The sequence below is a fragment of the Delphinus delphis genome, chromosome 18 (genome assembly GCF_949987515.2).
Source record: "Delphinus delphis chromosome 18, mDelDel1.2, whole genome shotgun sequence".
Taxonomy (NCBI): Eukaryota; Metazoa; Chordata; class Mammalia; order Artiodactyla; family Delphinidae; genus Delphinus; species Delphinus delphis.
Window position 1 is genome coordinate 20,601,016 of NC_082700.1, and position 13,209 is coordinate 20,614,224.

At 38.3% G+C, this 13,209-nt stretch overlaps 1 protein-coding gene across 1 annotated transcript in view; it reads left to right on the forward strand.

The window, feature by feature from the left end:
- Positions 1–13,209, forward strand: part of CPB2 (carboxypeptidase B2) — a 40,004-nt gene that overhangs the window by 21,856 nt on the left and 4,939 nt on the right. Inside the window, exons 7-9 of the mRNA XM_059996263.1 lie at positions 3,232–3,342; positions 6,041–6,134; positions 10,881–11,083. Coding sequence (XP_059852246.1) covers positions 3,232–3,342; positions 6,041–6,134; positions 10,881–11,083 — 408 coding nt within the window. The remainder of the gene's footprint in view (positions 1–3,231; positions 3,343–6,040; positions 6,135–10,880; positions 11,084–13,209) is intronic.

Here is a 13,209-nt window from a genome sequence, read left to right on the forward strand (position 1 = left end):
TTTTCTTTTGATTTGAATTATGCAGATACCTTTTGCCATATTCTGCCCTTAGAAATTGAACATAAAGCAACATTACAGAGCAGATCGTATTATCCCATATATCATAGTAGGGAATTTTGTCCCCGAAGAAGGCCTCGGCATCAAAAACTCCATATATGAGACAAAGAGTACACCATAAAAGTAAAAATTATAATGACTGTAAACCTCTATAATAAATGAAAACCGTTCAGAAAATTTTTGCAAATCATATATATGATCAGGGACTCATATCCAAAATACATAAATAACTTTTACAAATAAACAGTAAGAAGACAAATAAAAGACAATTTTGAATGGGCAAAATATCTGAAAGGACAATTCTCCAAAGAAGATATACAAATAGCCAATAAGCATTATGAAAAGATGCTCAACATCATTAGTCATTAGGGAAATATGAATCAAAACCACAATGAGATACCACTTCATACCCACCAGGATGGCTAAAATTTTTAAAAGACAGATAATAGCAAATATTGGTAAGAGTGTGGAAAAATTGGAACTCTCATCCACTGCTGTTGGGATCACAAAATGGTGCAGACACTTTAGAAAATAGTTTGGCAGTTCCTCAAAAGTTTAAGCATAAGTTTACCATTTGACCCTGCAATTCCACTCCTAGGTGTATAGCCAAGAGACTTGAACACGTATGTTTACAAATGTTCAAAGCAACATTATTCATAAGTCAAAAAGTGGAAACAATCCAAACGTCCATCAACTTATGAGTGGATAAATGGAATACAATGGAATACCATTCAGCAATGAAAAGGAATGAAATACTGATTCATGCTACAACATGGATGAATCTTGAAAACATTATGCTAAGTGATAGAAGCCAGACACAAAAGGCCATATATTTTATTATTCCACTTACATGAAATGTCCAGAATGGGCAGATCCACAGAGACAGAAAGTTAATTAGTGGTTGCCAGGCTGGGGGAAGAGGAGAAAGGAGAAGCGGGGTAATTCCTAATGGCTAAGGGGTTTTTGGTTTTTGGTGTTGGTTGGCGGGGTGATAAAAATATTCTACAGATAGTGGTGATGGTTGCATAACTCTGTGGTATAAAATCCAGTGAATTGTGCACTTAAAAATGGGGAATTTTCTGGCATGTGAATTATATCTCAATAAAGCTGTTAAAAGCTAAGCACCCCTTCCTCTGGGATTTCAGCTGCAACCACACATGAAGGTAGGGCTTGACACACAGAGTATAGGCTATATTTCAGCCCTCACTCACCCATTCTGTTCGGAGCCCTGCTTATGAGACAAGAAATTCTCAGACTAACATTGATCATCTCTCAGAGACTAACTTTTTGCTGAAAGACTCCCATCCAACCATAAAGAGAGTGAAAAGGACAAAAGAAACCAACCATAGCACATCTATTAAAATTTCAGCAAACATTGTAGAAATAAAAATGATAAATGCTTTATTATTTGAAAGAAAATAAGATCTCCTAATGTTTTTTTTCTGATAATGAATGCCACGTTATTACTGAAAAATGACTCTAACATAAATTTACAAATTTGTAGCATAAAAATGTAATTAACTAGTCGCTCAACTATTTAAAAGATTGCCTCTTTCATTCTATAAAATTACTTCCTTTTCATTAAGTTTTTGTTTCTGACCTATAGTAGATTAAAAAGTAACTTGTACTTTTGCTTTCCTTTCTCTCATATTTAATAAGGGGTTATCTATGGCAAATAATTTAAATTTGACTATTATGGTTGTTCTAGGAAAATATGGATATAATATTTTAAATATTTAAAGAAAAGATGGTAAAGTTTTAGCTATAGCAAAGGTAAGATTTAAAAGACATTTTTCTTGGATATTAGCCCTTTATTGGTCATATCATTTGCAAATATTTTCTCACATTCAGTAGGTTGTCTTCTAGTTTTGTTGATGGTTTCCTTTTTTCTTTTTTTTTTTGTGAACCACTATATTGTACACCTGTAACTTATATAAAATTGTACAGCACCTATACTTCAATTTTTAAAAAAGACATTTTCTTTTTATCAACAATGAAAAAATACTTAACAAAGTCTTTTGAGTAAAGTTTAAATCAACAACTAATTGTGAACTAATCCATAAATTAAAATGTAACAATGTTGCCACAAATGAAGAACTTATACCAAAGCTTGGCCCTAGATGAAATGATCTAACTGGCTGAAATTTGTCTTTGTGCTTCTGCTGCGTCTGTATTTGGTCATTTTGGAGTGAACTTCTCAGTCGTTGGAATGTGGATGTCCTTGGATCATGTTAAAATATGTGACCCTAAGCTGGGTATGACTCTAAAGCACAGAAGAGCAGTGTCAGATGATATCTGTTACGAAACTCATAGCCGGTACCTAGGAAAAGCTACCACTGGCTTTAAAGCCAAATGATCTGATGCTTGGGAAACGAACTCGATTCTAGCAGAAATTTAGCTCACAACTTATAAGGACAATGCAGAAAATATTATCTAGACATGTGTGGGAATAAGACAAGGTTAGTCTAAGCTTTGATTGAGATGACTTATTGTGAAAAGAGTGGAAATACAGGTTTTTGTTTCCTTAAATCTTTGTAGTGGGCTTTAGGCTTTAATAAAGAATTCTTTTTGTTTCTTGAAGGAAGTTTTAGAAAATAGATGGTTGAATTTTCTGCCTCCATAAATAGGAAGACCAATTGTTCCCATGTCCAGGGCATTTACCACCACTTGGCAACATAGTACCCTAAGTTCAGACTTTTCAAGGAATTAATACTCTTCCTGAAAGTTGAATCTGCAAATCTAAACATCTGAAAATTTTTTTTAATAAAAAAATAGACTAAGTTTAGTGGATATTAACTAGACTTATTGTGGTGATCACTTCACTATATAGGCAAATTTTGAATCATTATATTATACACCTTAAATTAATACAGTTGACCCTTGAACAATGCGGGGGTGAGGGGTGCCAACCCTCCCTACACTTGAAAATCCATGTATAACTTTACAGTCAGCCCTCCATATCCACAGTTCTGCATCTGTGGATTCAATGAGCTGCAGATCATGTAGTACTATAAAAATCTGAAAAAAATCTGCATACAAGTGGACCCACACAGTTCAAACCTGTGTTGCTTGAAGATTATATGTCAATTATATCTCAGTTAAAGAAGAAGACACAGACTAAGTTTAGAAGGACATAAAAGATATATCATCAAATATACTTGGTTTAATTTGTAGGTAACTCGTTTCCATGAGCAAGAAAATCTGCCTACCAGTCTTCTGAGGCACATGGATTTCTATGTTATGCCGGTGGTTAACGTGGATGGTTATGACTACACATGGAAAAAGGTAGGTGAAGGTAAAGAAAACAGAACAGGGGATACAGGATACATAGGCTGAATTATTTATAGAATCCTGGACCCTGGTATAATGGTTTTATTATGAAAACATTTTTTTAATTCATTATGGAAAAGTTCAAACATATATGAGTGGGAATAATTGTATGGTAAACTCCTATGTTCCCATCACACAGCCAATCAACTCATAGCCAATCTTTTTTTTTTTTTAGCCAATCTTTTTTCATCTATATCCCCAACTCCCTTCTATCTTACCCATATTATTTTGAAGCAAATCTCAGATACCATATCATTTCATCAATATTTCAGTATGCCTCTCTAAAAGAGGTCTTAAAAAATAACTGTACAATTATACCTAAAAATGAACAATAATTATTTACTAGCATAAGATTTCCAAGCAGTGTTTAAATTTCCAATTGTATCATAACTTTTTAAAAAGTTTATTTCTTTGGTTCAGGATCCAAATAGGCTAATATATTGTGATTGGTTTATAGCTTTTATTTTTATTTTTATCTGTAGATTCTCTCTCCATCTCTCTTTTTCTCTATTTCCTTGCAATTTTTTCATTGAAGAAAAGAGCTTCCTGTTGTCTGGATTTGCTAATTGCTTTTCCATGTTCCTTTGTCCTCTGTATTTTCCAAAACCTTATATTTGGATTCTAGAAGCTTTATAAGATTCAGGTTTGACGTTTTTGGCAAGACTACTTCATTGTGATAGTGTGGTCTCCCAACAGGAGGTGCACAATGTCTGGCTGTATCTCTTTTTGTGATGTTACCTACCTTGATACGCAGTACCTACATCCGTTCATTCTTACTAGGAATCGTTTGAATGGTATTTTGATTGTAAAATCCTGAGTTGCAAGAATTAGAACAGCATTCTAACCGAACGTGCATTGTAGCAGAATTGCATTCTAACCAATATGCGAATTTAATCCTAGTACCCTTTAACTCAATCATGAACGTAAGTATGAATATCATGGTCCGTCTCATCTATACTGGAAACCATTACTATTTCTAATCCATCAACCTCATGATTCATGTAAAATTACTCAAGCAATATGAAGTACAGTCCTTTCTAATTTAATGAGGGGCACATAAAAACATAGTTGAACATATATGAGAAACCTACCTGAATAGCACATACAAACACTAAGGGGAATGAGAATAATTGCAGTGATTAGATACATAAGGAATTATACAGGAATTTTTTTATGTAGAGGGTAATTTAAGCAGAAGAGATAGGAATAGTGAAGGAGATTGATGAAAAAGTCATCTCAGGGAAGACAAATACTGTGAGTAAAAGTTTGTCCATAGGAGTGAGCAAACCCTGAACTAAGTAAGTGAGAAATACCTAGTATAGTACCTAACACAAAATTGGTGTTCAGTAAATGGTCACATTTGTAGGTTGCTATTACAATAAATTTATGCCTTCACTGGAATCACAGTGGAATTCAGCCACCTTTTAGATATTCTTACTCCCCAACTGTCCTTTGTATCTTAACTCTGCCAGTTAGTCCCTGAAGTGTGAGAACTTGATTTCCTCAGAACAACTGTTGCTACCAGAATCACAGGTCTGGGGTTGGAAGCAGACTGGGAGGCTTGGCGAAAGTGTTGGTGGAATAGGGAAAAGTGTGCCATGTCATCCCAACCCAGAACTTAAACAAAGTCTGTGCAACTGTTTACATGATCAAATTCCCAGATTACCCAAAGAACCCAATGGAGTATTTGCATTACGTTTAAAAACCAGAGTTGAATCAGTACAATCAAAGGAGCCATCAGGCTAGAGGTGTCTGCACAGCTCTGCCTCCTAAAGGTTTTTTTGTTTTTTTTTTGGTTTTTTTTTGCGGTACGCGGGCCTCTCACCACTGTGGCCTCTCGCGCTGCAGAGCACAGGCTCCGGATGCGCAGGCCCAGCGGCTACGGCTCACGGGCCCAGCCGCTCCGCGGCACGTGGGATCCTCCCGGACCGGGGCACGAACCCCCGTCCCCTGCATCGGCAGGCAGACTCTCAACCACTGCGCCACCAGGGAAGCCCCTCCTATAGGTTTTAAGTGAGTGTTGAATTCAATCTAAAGAGAGCATTGAAACTCATGACTCAACAATTTTGTATTATAATCATCAAGCTTGCTAAAAGACTTGATCTTAATTATTCCCACCACAAAAAAGAGATGATAATTTATGTGACACGATAGAGGTGCTATCCCCCAAATGGCAATCATCTTACAATATGTAAATGTATCAAATCAACATGTTGAACACCTTAAATTTGTGCAATGTTATATGTCAAATACATTTCAATTAAAAAAGTGACTCATAGTTTTAATTTGAGTTGAAACACCAAGTTATTTTACTTTTCACAGAAGGAACTTAAAATGACAATGCATAAAATTAAAGGAAACAAGGCCAAATAAGAAGGCCAGTAAGCAGCCTAGCAAAACCAAATGAAATGGTTTTTTTGTATAGGTCAAAGCTCATGAAATATCACCATTTCAGTTGATTCAAGTTCGAGTGAACCCAGCTGAGACCTGGATAGAACAGGGGCTATGCAAGAAGTACTGTGAAGACAGTGACAGGATAAAGAGATGGAGTTGAAGAAGAGAAACACAACACTGTCCACTTAGGCTTTAAAAGTCGTGTCTTTCCTGAACTGCAAACATGGCTGCCCTGGTTACCTGTGTTTTGTTTATTTAGAATCGAATGTGGAGAAAGAACCGTTCTTTTCATGAAAACAATTCTTGCATCGGAACAGACCTGAACAGGAACTTTGCCTCCAAACACTGGTGTGGTAGGTTGTTTGCTTTATTTCTAACAAATGTCTCTTCATTTAAAAGGTGGTATTCCTAAAAGCTCATTAATTCAAACTGACTAGAGGGGAGGCCTATCTGAATCAGAAGATAATTTAGATAAGAAACTTTTTGGTTAAACGTAGTGCTATGAAGTTTGACTCAGATCAGCAAAACACCCTTACCCTGTTTCTCCCTGCCATGTCCGTACCTTTAAAAGAAGGAAGTTGGATTAGTTCTTTAAGTTCCCTTCTAGCTTCAAAATTCTAAAATTCTATTTCTCTGAAATCATAAGGAAGTGACCACTAAATTTCCTACTTTCATCAACAAATAACATTCATTATGAGGATATCAAAGGCTAGGGTTGGGTGGGTGCCTCTTATTTTCAATTGCTTTGGAAAATATTGACTTCTATAGTGCTGCAAAACATTTTGTGGGTTTTTTTCCCTTTGGCTTGTGGGATCTTAGTTCCCCAACCAGGGATTGAACCCATGCCCCCTGCAGTGGAAATGTGGAGTCCTAACCAATGGACCATCCTGGAATTCCCAGAACATTTTGTTTTGTATTCACTATTCACTTTCTTAAGTTCTTTCTTTCATGAATATCGTAAAGAGAAACTGGTGTCCAGCACTGTGGGAGCTCCTTGTTCCTTGATTCCAATGAGTTAAGACACTCAGTGAACACTGATTTAGGCATTTGGGGATATTGTCTGCTCTCAGGGAGGTAGGTGTTAGTTCACCACCCCCTCACTATGTTTCATAGTTACTACATTTAAGAAACAACTACAAAGCAACACTAAACTTAACGACTGAGCTGGAATCACCCATATTTTTGGAGGTGGGAGCATGTGACAACAAGGGAGCACAGCTATTGAAACCACAGAAACATCCTCTTCCTCCCATTCCTTTACTCTACACAGTCCTAGGTACATGATCTTCTGTATTTCCTTTTAAAAAAAGAAGTGAAAATTCATGATTTTGAACATTTCATCATTATCCCAAAGTAGATATGAAAACTTTTCGGTCGAGTACTTACCTTTTCTCTTCATTTCCTCCTTCCTCTAAGTCAGAAACCCCATGAGGGCAGTGACCACTATCCATTACCTAGTGCAGTACCTGACACACTGAGGGATCTCTGAAAGCTATTCAAATGAACATGTGCATGAAATTAGTTGTTTTAAGAGAGCTACAGATAAAGTAAGTAAACAGAGGATCCTGCCTCAGGCTAAAGGGAATCACTTAGTGGTTTCTTCGTAAGAGGCCGTTGTTAAGATTATTCAGTAAAAGTGCCCACTGCGCATTCTTTCATGTGTTTGTTGGCAATCTGTATATCTTCTTTGGAGATCATTAATCATTAGAGAAATGCAAGTCAAAACTACAATGAGATATCATCTCACACCGGTCAGAATGGCCATCATCAAAAAAATCTAGAAACAATAAATGCTGGAGAGGGTGTGGAGAGAAGGGAACACTCCTGCACTGTTGGTGGGAATGTAAATTGATACAGCCACTATGGAGAACAATATGGAGGTTCCTTAAAAAACTAAAGATAGAACTACCATACGACCCAGCAATCCCACTACTGGGCATATACCCTGAGAAAACCATAATTCAAAAAGAGTCATGTACCAAAATGTTTATTGCAGCTCTATTTACAATAGCCAGGACATGGAAGCAACCTAAGTGTGCATCATCGGATGAATGGATAAAGAAGACGTGGCACATATATACAATGGAATATTACTCAGCCATAAAAGGAAACGAAATTGAGTTATTTGTAGTGAGGTGGATGGACCTAGAGTCTGTCATACAGAGTGAAGTAAGTCAGAAGGAGAAAAACAAATACCGTATGCTAACACATATATACGGAATCTAAGAAAAGAAAAAAAAAGGTCATGAAGAACCTAGGGATAAGACGGGAATAAAGACACAGACCTACTAGAGAATGGACTTGAGGATATGGGGAGGGGGAAGGGTAAGCTGTGACAAAGTGAGAGAGTGGCATGGACATATATACACTACCAAACGTAAAATAGATAGCTAGTGGGAAGCAGCCTCATAGCACAGGGAGATCAGCTGGGTGCTTTGTGACCACCTAGAGGGGTGGGATAGGGAGGGTGGGAGGGAGGGAGACGCAAGAGGGAAGAGATATGGGAACATACGTATACGTATAACTGATTCACTTTGTTATAAAGCAGAAACTAACACACCATTGTAAAGCAATTATACTCCAATAAAGATGTTTTAAAAAAAGTGCCCACTGAGGTGTAAAGACTGCCACAGCAGTGATAATTGGACAGGGAGCCAGAGAAACAGCAGCTAATATAAAAGACCTCTGAATAAATAGAGCTGACAGTTGCTAAGTGCTGAGCAGTTTATATATTCCATCCCCTGAGTTTCATTATCTACACATCATGGATGAAGAAACCCAGACTTTAAAAGGTTAAGTCCCTTGCTCAAGAGCACAGAGCTAGGAAGTGGCAGAGCTGGGATATAAAGCCAGGCCGACTAACTCCAATTTTGTTGAAATTCTTCTAAGTCTGACAATCACTCTTCAGTTATAAGTTCCCTTTTGGAACTTCTTTCATCCGCAAGCTCTTTTGCTGCTCTATTTTACTTAATGTTTTTCGTGGTAAAACTAGCATTACCTGGGCTTCCCTAGTGGCGCAGTGGTTGAGAGTTCGCCTGCCGACGCAGGGGACACAGGTTCGTGCCCCGGTCCGGGAGGATCCCACATGCCGTGGAGCAGCTGGGCCCGTGAGCCATGGCTGCTGAGCCTGCGCATCCGGAGCCTGTGCTCTGCAACGGGAGAGGCCACGACAGTGAGAGGCCCGCGTACCGCAAAAAAAAAAGAAAAGAGAGAAAGGCAGTCTCTATAAGGATAATAAGGATCATGGAGTAGCCCATGGAACCCAAGGACTGGGATGCAGGCAGACCTCGGAAACAGACTAGAACTGGGCCTGAGGCACTATAGGGAGCTCAATGGCTCCTTTCTTTCCCCACCTCATCTCTGCAATGCACACTGGCCTTCTCTGTGTCCCAATCCATGTGACGATAATGATGATGGTAATGCTGATAAACAAGTTATTAAACACTCAGTATACGCCAGCACTGGGAAAAGCATTTTATAATTTATCCATTTAGTAGATAAGGAAATTGAGGTATAGATAGGTTTAAAAAAATCAAGATTGACTTGCCTCCTCGGGCATGCCCAATAATTCTACTCTTTCTCAACCACTCTAGAAGATTGAGTGAAACGCAAGTAAGTGATAAACAGCTTAAACGTCAAAATAGAAGACTAGAACTTTTTAAAATTACTGTTGAGTCTTAACAATTAGCAGTGCCTTACTGGCATTTAAAAAAAATAAAACAGAAATATATTTGAAAGGAAAACTTCCAACATGTTAAGAGTTGACAGTGCCAGATGCCCATCTTGTGCCACAAGTGTTTTGTAAAATTCCCATTGAGTGAAAAGAGTTTGTCTTGCTTGGTTGCTCTGGGAAGCCAGAGAGCATATGGGTATTCAGATTTCCTGCTGGGCCACAAAAGTTCTGTTGATAGTACATAGAATGGGGATTCCAAACAGTCCTTATAATGGAAGTCTAAAAGTAGTGTCCAACTTAAGGCCTCATCTTTCATTACCGCCATTCATTCCTATAAAGGACTAATTTAGATTACATCAACTTTTGACTTATTGGTTAAAAAAAATTACCCAAGCCATATAGCTATTAAATGGCAAAGACAAGATTGAAATCAAGTGATGGGGTGGTTATGAATGGTTATGAATGGTTATGAATGGTTATCACCAATGGTGCCCAATTTGAGTCTCCTAAAATAAGAGCATTTACTTCACAGGTTTGCCGTAAAGATTAAATGAGATATCGCCTGTAAGGCTTAGCAGAGTTCCTGACAGACAGCTTGTGCTCTTTGGATGTCAGCTGGTGATGTTATTGCTGTTATCTTCTTTGTTTTCAAGAGAGTAGCTTGACTGAAACTAGAATCTGCATCTTGATTTCAAGTTATCAGTGGAGGGATTCCGAATGGCAAAAGACAAGTGAGGGACCCAAATGGGGGCTAATAAACTGTTTCCAGGAGGGAAGAATCTTTCTGGGTCAGAGGTGGCTCCCTGGGGCTCTACCGCTGTGAATTAGGTACAGAGGAGAGAAGTGATGGGAGTCAGGCTACCATCCGAAGTGATGTTTTATATAATTTCTCAAAGGAATGAACACCTATTAGTCTAGCACCAAATATCGCCATTCCGTTTTACTTACTAAACCACGTTAGCAAGTTAGAAGTAGCACTGAAAGCAGACTTACATATTCTGAGTTCTCAAATGAGACTTTTATGAGCTGGATGAATTAGTGATTTTTAAGCTACACATATCAGAAAAACCAAACTTACAATGATGGAAGAAAATGGGGTTTACTTTTCACTTGTAACCACAAGTTTGGAGGCAGAGCTGGCATTTCTGAGACTCTCTTAGCCACTTTCTCGGGGCTGCAAGATGGCTGCCCTCAGGCAGCAACTGTTGGATGGCTTGCTATGAGGGCATGTAAATATTTGAATTCAAAATAAACATAAACAACATTTAGGGGACATTAGAAATATGTTCTTTACAGAGCTCAAGTGAATCCATTTATCTAAAAATGTTACACCCTATATATTAGGAGAATACATGGTCAGGGAGATCACAAATTACAATAGGTTGCATTATCTACTTATGATTCCACTCCATCAATTTCACTACAGAGGAAGGTGCCTCGAGTTTCTCGTGCTCGGAAACCTACTGTGGACTTTACCCTGAGTCGGAACCAGAAGTGAAGGCAGTGGCTGATTTCTTGAGAAGAAATATCAACCACATTAAAGCTTATGTCAGCATGCATTCGTACTCCCAGAAGATAGTGTTTCCGTATTCCTATAGCAGAAGCAAAAGCAAAGACCACGAGGAACTAGTAAGTGCTGCTTAATTTTCTCATTAGCATTTCAGAAGTAAAATAATACGTAGTTCAAGAATGGAAAACTGTGGGGAAAAACGTTCTGTAGAGGACAAAGGCGGATAGATGCTTTATATCTTGATCTAACATTTCTGAGCGTCACCCTAGGTCAGGGTTCATTGAGAGATTGTAAAGGACTGAGCCTTATTTTGAGGACATGAACTTCCGTCTAGCAGAGGGGCTCTCTAGGAAGATGTCAGACTAGCTCTTGGAACCTCAGGAGGGAACCAGTCTACCTTGACCTAATCTACATATGAAGCCATATGAACAAGGACAGGGGCAAGGCTTTCTGGAATTATTGGTCTGTTTGTAGGTGCTAGCTTTCTGCAACAGCCCGCCACATATCAAGTCTTAGCACAACACTTATCGATTTGATACTAGCATTGGGAATTGTTTATACACTGACCTTCCTAACTTGCAGGGGTTTGGTCCTATTAAAAGTAACTCCAATTTCAGCATTGAGGCAAGACCTCCCTCCTTTTGTGGAATGCGGTGGATGATACAGTGAGTTCAAAGAGGACTCGCAGTTGGCTACCCCCCCATCACTTTTTGGTCCCAGATAGTCTATGCTTGGGTTAATGGCAAAGGATGCAAGGGTTCTTGATGGATTGTGGCTAGGTTTGGACAAATCCTCATCCCAGATGCTCTCTGGGATGGAAGTGCCATGGCAACAGTCCACTTCTTGCCCAAGGTCTGATCTTTATGTACTGGTTTGTTTCTTATTGACTTTTTTGGTCTGGTTCTCTTAACAGAATAAACTATAGCCACATTAGGGGCTAGCAATTCCTGATGACAAATATAAAGTTATTTGCAGTTGCTAAGAATAACTCATTTAGAACAGAAACATCCTTGATACTTATGATTCCTTTTTCCTCTCGAGGGAAAACGTTTAAGGAAAGCTCCTTTATTGGTGTTACCTTTGAAGAAGTGAGAGGATATTCATCGTGATCTGGAAGTAGACTTAGTGTGATTTTGAATTATTTTTGGATTACCATCATCACAAGTGTTTGTTGAGAGTTATTATGTGTAAAATACTGTGTTGATGGACATTGAAAGAAGCATCAGGTAGGACCCTGTCCTTTAAGAGAATATGAAATGGTTAGGGAGCTCAGCCATTAGCAATTGTTACAGATAGCTGTACTGTAAGGTATAGTAACTACTAAGTAAGTGACACAGATGGTACAACTCACTTCTGACTGGGATAACTAGGAGTGGCCTCATTAATTCATTCAGAAGGAAACAGATAAGTGAGGGGATAAAGCCCCTGTCCCGAGGGCTTATAATCTATTAAGGTGTGACATAATGTAAAGAAAAAGGAATGATAAAGTGCCAGTGAAGTGAAGGAACAGGCACAATTTCAGCCAGATACTGAAAGATAGGATTTCTGTAAGTGGACCCGGAGGGGAAGACTTTCTAAGCTGAGGCCAAGGTTCTCCCCACAGGAAATATGTTCAGGGGAATGTGGGGTCAAAAAAAGGAAGTTGATCCCTCAGAAAGTAGATGAGGTCAGCCTGTGAAGGAGAGGTCACCTAGTCTGAATGTCAGAATCAATTTACATTTTATTCTGTAGATCAGGGGGTTCCGTTAAAACTTTTGAGCAGAGGAATGGCACAACATCATATCCACTGATATTCCTCAGGTCCTTCAAGGGAGGGACAGTGACTACCATGATGCTAGTGCCAATTTCAGAAAAGATCTGCATAAGCTAGAAACAAAAATAGTGGAACAGGGGACTTTGTTACTATCCTGCAGCACACCAGGGATATAAACTTTTTTATTTGATGAGTCTTTGGGAGGCATTAGACATTTTACACGAAAAGGAAATAGAGTTTGTGAGAAGAATGAGGAGGGATTCATACATTGCTGACATACGTGTATTGTTTAGAGAAGCTGGGTTTAAAGTTTGGTGACAATTTTGTCTAGTTGTTTGCCTTTGAAATATAGTTAGACTTTGTTTTACAGTATAATTTTGTTACATATACTTTGTTTTACAAAATAAATGAATTCCTAAAAAAGGCATATGAGAATTATTTTTTCTTCAACTTAAATAAAATTTCAATATATTGGAAGAGTCTGTGTCTAAA